This window comes from Mirounga angustirostris, unplaced genomic scaffold (genome assembly GCF_029215605.1).
Source record: "Mirounga angustirostris isolate CCGP_5_RB_7025 unplaced genomic scaffold, mMirAng1.0.hap1 SCAF_3, whole genome shotgun sequence".
NCBI classification, from domain to species: domain Eukaryota; kingdom Metazoa; phylum Chordata; class Mammalia; order Carnivora; family Phocidae; genus Mirounga; species Mirounga angustirostris.
In genome coordinates, this window is record NW_026991711.1 from 165,621,531 (window position 1) to 165,629,630 (window position 8,100).

The 8,100-nt window shown below is 45.1% G+C and overlaps 1 protein-coding gene across 5 annotated transcripts in view; it reads left to right on the plus strand.

Moving 5' to 3' along the window:
- PARD3B (par-3 family cell polarity regulator beta) overlaps positions 1-7,849 on the plus strand; it is a 1,000,807-nt gene extending 992,958 nt beyond the window's left edge. For all 5 annotated transcript variants that reach the window (XM_064586958.1, XM_064586957.1, XM_064586959.1 and 2 more), the window contains one exon: positions 3,677-7,849. In XM_064586958.1, the coding sequence (XP_064443028.1) occupies positions 3,677-4,034 (358 nt within the window). In that variant the 3' untranslated portion in view covers positions 4,035-7,849. The remainder of the gene's footprint in view (positions 1-3,676) is intronic.
- The last annotated feature ends 251 nt before the right edge of the window (positions 7,850-8,100 follow it).

Genomic DNA, 8,100 nt, shown 5'->3' on the forward strand with positions numbered 1-8,100 from the left:
TTTCAGCCCCTTTTTTGCTCAATGAAAAATAGTGACATACTGAACTGGCAAAAAGAAGAGAATCTCATGTAAAGAAAGTGATTGTTATTGCTTCTTCACATATCAACACCATACAACCTTGTCATGTTTAGGCTTAAAGGTTAGCAGTCATTATTGCATGCATCTGCACCTATGTGATTGGAAACCGCGTAACTGAGAGAGTTCCTATGAGTTTTCCAATCAAAAGCTGAAGCCTTTTGGCCTCCAGAAATGAGCCTAATCAAGAATAAAATAGGAAAAGGAGTAAACCGTGAAAAATGTGGGAAAAAAAAAACAACAAAATTTTAAAAGTAAAGATATTTTCATGATCGCCTCCTCAAAGAGGTATATAAAGAAAGCAAACACAGACTCGTTCTTCTTCTGTAGGTAAATATGGTTCCTGAGTGAGATGTTTCAATTGAAAGTATTTTTAAGAAAATTAGTAATACATACAAATAAAACTCATGAGGTCACCTGCAAAACGAGGGGTCTGGAAGTACTGATACATTTGCTGTTTGGGTCCTTGTTTTCATCATAGTCTCTGGAGGAAGCTGCCCCTGGATTTCTCAGAGTTGGCCGGTAACGTGCAACACCGGTCGCCATGATAAGCATTTCTTAGGACTCAGAATGGACTGGTTTTTGTGCTTTCCTACAAACACTAAATTTCACCCAAATATACAAAAGGGAAATTCAAGATCAACAAAGCTAAAATTTCAGCTCCTTGTTCTTCTTTCTATATCTTAACAAGTTAATGAGGAGGACTTTATTTTTTTCCTGTTTAAAAATCATTCTTGTGGGTGTGTGTGTCTCTGTCAGGGGGTCTGTGTGTGCGCACATACACACACACAATATTCACCAGCCCTTAGAAGTTGCTGTGGCAGGGCGCCTGGGTGGCTCAGTCGGTTAAGCGACTGCCTTCAGCTCAGGTCATGATCCCAGGGTCCTGGGATCAAGTCCCACATCAGGCTCCCGGCTCAGCGGGGAGCCTGCTTCTCCCTCTCCCACTCCCCCGCTTGTGTTCCCTCTCTCGCTGTGTCTTTCTCTGTCAAATAAATAAATAAAATCTTTAAAAAAAAAAAAAAAAAAAGTTGCTCTGGCAGAAGTCTATAGGAAATGCTCAGTTTTGAGGAAAAAGTTATTATAAACAACTGCAGCGCCCCCCCCATCAAAGAAGGAAAATTCTTCTAGCACTCTTTGAACCTTAAACAGTGTTTTTATAGGCCAGTTCATTGTTTTTCTTCAGTATGAAAAATTAAAAACAATAACTGTTTTGATGAGTTCTCCGGGAAAAGACAGTTTCCATGATTTCATTTCTTGACAAAGAACAGCTACCTCACTTGGTTTCTGCCACATGTAAGCAAACTCCCAGCCGTAAAACCTCCCGTCAGAGGAAGGGATATGGGTCCACAGAACTCTCAAGAGTTCTTCCCCATCTGCCCAGGGGAAGAAGCCTGGGAGAGGTGGTTGAGTCTCAGGGGTGAGGTGTGGGAGAAGAGATAACAACTGCCCCCCCCCCCCCCGTGCTGTCACAGCAACATTCAGGGTGGATTCTGCCCCGTCACCACTTGATCTGGGTTGTCTCTTCAAAAATAAAAAAAAAAATAAAAAAACAAGGTGTGCCTGTCTTTTATAATGTTCTGTTTTAAAGGAGAGAAATCTCCATGGAGAGCACAGGACCCTGAGAGTCCAAGGCCTGGAATTCCTCCTTTCTCTCTTTCCATTTTAAACAGGAAGCAATCCCGCTAAGAGGGTCCGGAGGGAGCGTTGGTTGTATGTTCATTTTAAGGCAGATAATGTCTGTGTGTTGCAAGTGTCCGTGATTTATCCCAAGGGCTTAAAATGAGTGCAGAAAAACCACATGTTTCACTTCATGCAGAGAAATAGCTTCAGTAGGCTTCGAGAGAAAGCACGGGTTTAGGGTATTTTTTTAAGTGTTTCGGAAATCTCTAACATGAACCAAAAGGAAATAGAAATGGGGGGAGGTCTTAAAATATCTTATGGCAAAAGATATAATGAATGCTGGAAGTTTTCTAAATCAAAAATAAAATTCTAAAGGAAAGGGAAGCTGTAACCCTGATCCTTTACTTCCCAGGGCTGGAGTGACAGATTATACGTTTGTGCTGTATTTGTCATGGGCAATTTAAAATAGAGCAAAGCAAATTGCACTGAATAATAGCGGTTGATGCTATAATAACCTGTACACAAACAATTTAATTTTTTTATCTGAAAACTCTAACTAAATTACCCCAAGCTCGAGGATCCTTCATTATCATACATAGCCAAATGAAGACATCAAAACGGAGAGAGTGCTATTGTTCATCGTTACGAATGTGTTCACAAGCTACTTTCCACATGTACCAGAGCTTGGAGCCTGTCAAACCTTCATTGATTTGGGGAACTTACAGAGCTGTTTTAACATCAAACTCTGCAGATTACAGGGTGATTCTGACCCTCATCGACAGTGCTTGATTAACCGCAGACATGGTATTCTTACAGCTCTGTCATTTCTTTCAAGTGTTCTCCCAATTTGTACTCTGACATTGAAGAGCTTTTCATTAATTATTGTTGTTGCTTTTTCTTTTCCTTTAAAAAGATTATAAACGGGAGAGTAGTAGAAAATGGGAAGGATCCGGCGAATATGCACACAGAAGGTTTATGGGATTTTAAGAGCTGCAAACAGAACTCATCTGTTTAACCCCAGGCTAGATAAGATGCAGTCATCTGTACGTTGTTTAAAGACGTATTGCTTCTGTTATAGCAAACAGATCAGAGGATGCTTGTTGTCTTAGTAGAGAGATCCAGACAGGGTCACTTTCTGTGAGTGTTTCTTCTTGCCCTGGACCGTTCTGTGTGCCTACTCATTACACAATGCAGCTTCCAGCTGGCTCGGCTCTTCCCTCTCTGCTCCTGGCCTGGTGGTGCTTCTTGGCTTACTGATAGAATTGCTTCAGATCAAGTTCTAGGTGGATAATTCCCAGCTCTGGGTTAGGACTTTCTCTAGGAACTGTAGAGAGGGGACGGCACATGGGGAATGTGACAGAAGCTAACCAGAGTTAGACCAAGACCGTGGCCCATGTCAACAGCACCCCACAGACCGAGCAGAGACGTGAGGACAGTCCACAGGAACTCTGTAACTCTGAATAACCTGTAAACTTCTACCACCGTGTCTGTGACAGGCTTCCGTCATGTAGGGAAGAGTAGAGGCGGGGTCAAATCATCGCAGCTTTAGCAGAGCCCAAGTCTGCCTTCTTTAGAAAACCAGCTGAGCCACTATACTGAAGGCCACCACCCGGTGGTATAAACCAGGCAGAAGTAGCTTTCTCTCTCCGGCACCAATCTGAGTATAAGCAGTCCTGGCTGACAGGGGGCTCCGTGATATCAAGGACTTGGGCCGTTGCCCTCTTGTTGTTCGACCTTCCTCAGCATGTGGCTTCCTCCATGCGGTTTAAAATGGCTACTCCGATGGCCAGCAGGAAGGAGAGGGGAAGAAGAAAATTCACCCTCTTCTTTTCAAGGGTGCACATCGTTTCTATTCACACCCCACGGGCCAGCCCTAGTCTTTGACCACACCAAACTACACGGGAGGCTGAGGAGTGGGGTCTTCAGCTGGGCAGCCAGCTTAGTAGCTACTGATATGTGTCTGTTCTTCTCTTTCCAGGGGAGGACCAGCTGATCCTATAGACTATCTGACGGCAACACCTCGAGCGCTCTACAAGGAAAGGGAGCTTCCATATTACCCAGGGGCTCATCCCGTGCATCCTCCCAAGGGGAGCTACCCCCGCCCCCCGGATCTGAGGGTTGCAGACCTCCGGTACCCTCAGTATTACCCTCCTCCGCCAGCCCCCCAGCATAAAGGACCCTTCCGACAAGATGTCCCACCTTCCCCTCCTCAGCACCACAGAGTGCCAGCCTATCAGGAAATGGGTAGACCAGGGCCCCGCGGGGGCAGCCCAGACCAGTACCCCTACCGAGCCCAGGATCCCAGGCAGAAGAACCCCATGACTGCAGCCGTGTAGCTGAATACCACCAAGCTCAGCCCAGCCCAGAAAGGGAGATGGGTGACATCACCTTTGCCCTTCCTAGACTTTCAGGCCTTCCTCTGTTCGGAATTCTCCGTGGTATAGATAGGTTTTTCTCACCGAGGTTGCAACACTGGACTGCTGACCAGAGGGGAAAAGGAGGGGACAGGAGGGCAGGGGGATCACAAGGAAGAGAGAGGACAGGGCTCATAAAGACAGTACTGCCAGAGAGTTGAAGTACATTTAGAATTGTTCAGATCAGTGAGAGCGGACGGGCAAATAACAATGGAGACACCGCACCTGGGGCCTCCCTGGTGCACACGAGCCTCATCGAATTGGCAGTGCGGAGGCCATCTCAGAGGCTCCGCCTCGGCCCCCTTACGAAAGCTGTTAAGTCTGCAGAGTGGCTGCGAACACGGGCATCTGAAATGAGTAGTTTTTCACTGAGAAAACAAAGCAACAGCAAACGTGACTCGTGATCTCCTTGAAATGTTTATACCCAGAGGAAGGCTGCATTTCCCTATTTGCAGAATTTCTCAGGCTCCCAGTACCACTCATTTGGTATAACTATTTTATATTTCCTTGCTTTTTATATTAAAAAAAAAATAAGATATGAAAGCAGTATTAGTGTCCTGGGAGAATGTGCAAAGCCAGTCAGGGCTTCCAGAAGGAATATATTCTGAGGACCGGGTTAAGAGGGCCAAAAATTCCGTGGTCCTCACCTTCCTTCCCCGCAAATCCCAGGCACGACAGCACAGAGATATCCAGTTTCAGAATCATCCCCAAATCTCCTGCCTGTAATTATCATAACCGGGGCCTCTACTTTCAGGATCCCACTTGAGGGCTAAAATGTAGTTGGGAAAGAGAGGGCCCGCTGCTTAGGTCACACAGGAAGCGATGCTCTGGAGACGCCAATTCACGGCACAGTCAATGCCAAACCGTGCCATCTGCACTGGGGACAGGGAGGGGCTGACTGTGGCCTTTGGGGTTGATAACCAGGAGGCAGGAGGTGGCAGTGACTGACCGTGTGTGTGTTTGTGCTTGCGTGTGCAAGTGTGTGTGAAGGCATGTGATGACTGGTATGGAGAATGTAAGATAAAAATGCTTTCTGAAAAGTTTGACGGGGAAAGCAATAAAAGGGGGGGGGAAATCAGAAGGAAAAGGAAAAGAGGCATAAAACCAGATCATTAATCTATCTGCTGTATTTCAGTAACAAAAATCAGGGCAACACCGAGGTCAGCATCTCCAATTGGAATAGAAGGTCTTAGGGCTTTGAAAAGCTGACACCCCACCCTCCAAAACCCATCACGTTTCCTTTGAGTTTTGCAGTAATTTCCTACTTATTCCAGCAGGACTTCTAAAACGTCCAAACTGCCCCAAATGAGAACACAACAAAAGACTGAGGACCAGCAAAACAGCAAGCTTGAATTGTTCAGTGATGCTTAAGAGACTTAAAGCCTTTACTGCTCCTTCTCCATTCCCTCCGGGGGGAAAATAAATAAATGAAAGTCTTGAGTTCAATGTAGATATATTTTGGCTGAGATTAGAATACCTCTGACTGACAGGGTTTAACAAATTATAGTATTATGGAATATACAGAGTATCCAGCCCAGTTTAGTCTTTTATTTTTTTTATTTAAAATAGAGTTGCGTTACCAGGAATGAAGCAACTGCTGGTTTTAGACATAAATACTTGTTATTTACTGGACTTTAAGAGGTATCATTTTCTAAACTACAATTTACTTATGGCCCTCTTAAAAAATAGACTTGTCAAGTTGGTTTGGGCCATCTGCCATCTCTCTTGAGCCAGCACCTTACGCTGTTCGGCAGTTTGTGCAAGGAGGTTGACGGTCTTGTGCCCTGATCACCCAGAGGTGAGTGCAGGTGAGCTACGGGGCTTCTCTGCCAACATCCTGAATGACACTTTCCCCTCAGACTGAATAAACTTTCCGGAAGAAAATGATGAAGTGAGGGAAATGCAACGTGTTGGGGAGCATTAAAAATCAGCTCTTCGGTCTGTTGCATAGTTGAACCAAATTTCTCTAGGCTATTGGACGTAGCCAGTCCAGAAGTCTCCTTCTGGATTAAGGCCAAGACCACATGAGGGTCAGCCAGAGGCAGTGCGAGAAGGTGAGATATTCTGTGCATGTTGGAGCAGGGGCTCTTGTAGGAAGAACGCCCATGTTTTCACCACGTTGCCACCTTGGGAGCACAATACCTCCAGCTTCCAGGCTCAGGGCAAGCTGCTCAAAACATGGGTTCGTGTTGTACACAAAGTCAATAAAACACTTGTTAATCCTGAGGGGGCAGCCAGGGATGCGAAGGTACTGTTAAAGTGGACAAAAAATAGATGAGAGCAGTTTTCTTTTCTTGCTTGAAGTATAACACATGCCCAATGTGTATCACAGAGGCGCTGTCAAGCCAAGCCACAATGAAGAGCAGTTTGAATGTAAGCTTTATAAATTCCTGTGTCCCAGTCCCCCACTGTCACCACCCAGAAGTTGTAGAACTCTTTCCCAGGCTCTAGGAGAACAGGTTGTTTAGAGTATTTAGAAGATCAGGCTGTAATCAGCAGGTGCCCAGTAGCAGGAAGTAGTTCCTGGTTAATTTATGGTCTTGGAAAGACACAACCAGGTGTCTGCTTGTCGCCCAGAATATAATAACCCCCGGAACAGAGTGACATCGTGAGCAAGCGGCAAACCCCCCAACATACACCCACCTGGCTCCTGATCTGACCGCTGGGTCACTGGGGACTTGAAATGTTTTTGGTGATGATGTTTTGGCCTTGAGTCACTAGATATTTGATGGAGCTCTGTTTTATCCCTTTCTGCAGGAGGAGAAATAGGAAAACTTTGAGGTGCAGGAGAATTCAGTCCTCTGCCAGGGAGGGAAACACTGCATCTCGTTAACCCCATGCGCCATTGGACTATGGCAATATCACTCTTGGTAGAAAATTGTTTCCCCACAATATTAATCAATGGATGAAAGGCAATCCCAAAGACAGGAGCACCTTCTTAAATCATAATTGAGTAACAAACAGAAATTGGAAAATAAAATTACCGTGAAGCTCGTTACTCTTAGATTTGTAGGTCAACGTGCATTGACCCCACAGGACAGCATGGAGCAAAGATCTTATGATCAAGAGTGTGATGAGACCCACAGACCCACTGTCACCCCATGGAGCAAACTGCCTGCTGCCCGATAAAGGAGGTGTGTGACTTCATTGTACCTTTATTTGTGCCACCAACTAAATAAAATTAAAACATGGTTCATTATTCCCTTTAAAGATTCGTGAACTTGTTGAACTATCTTCAGAAGGAAAGGTACCCGACAACATGCATAGAGTCTATATGCATAAGGATCCAGCCTTCAAAGAGCATTTGTTCCCCTAACCTATAACCCCAGCATTTGCTTTCTTTGGAGAAACATCTTAGCCTTTCAGGGGTTAGAGAGGTCTGCAGAGTTTGGATCGGAATGTGTGTCTATAAAACTCCCATAGACATTAAACTCTGAAATCCGCAATGAACCGCCTTCAAATTGGTGCTAAATTGGGTAGACACCCTACTGCTTTCTGAGTCCAGGAGCAACAAAAAGTCCAGATTTCGTGCAATTAGGTGGGGGGGGGGGGGGAGTTGGATCCAGAAACAGCCACAGGAGTATTTCTCTGCACTACTAGTTCACACCGACTTAGTGGGAAATGATGCCACAATGAGACCAGAAAGAGGAGTCTCCATAAGGTATCCCTACAAAGTCACCTCTCTGAAAAAAAGAGGAGAATAAAAGGTAGATATCTAAAATAAGCCTAGAATCTCATATGCAGCTACTACTTCTAAGGGAAACTCTTTTCTCCCTCATGTCCTTAAATAGTAATAGAATCACACAGCGCCTGACTTTTAAAGATGGGCTTAACTCCCCAGCCTGGAGTGCCGAGTGAACTAACCCCAAAGACTGCTGACTCAGCTCTGGAAGAGTGTTCTCTTCCCTTGATGCAGACTGCTGTGCTGTTTACTACTGGAACATAAAAACAAACCCCACTGTGTATACAGTCACTTCTTCTAGTGTTT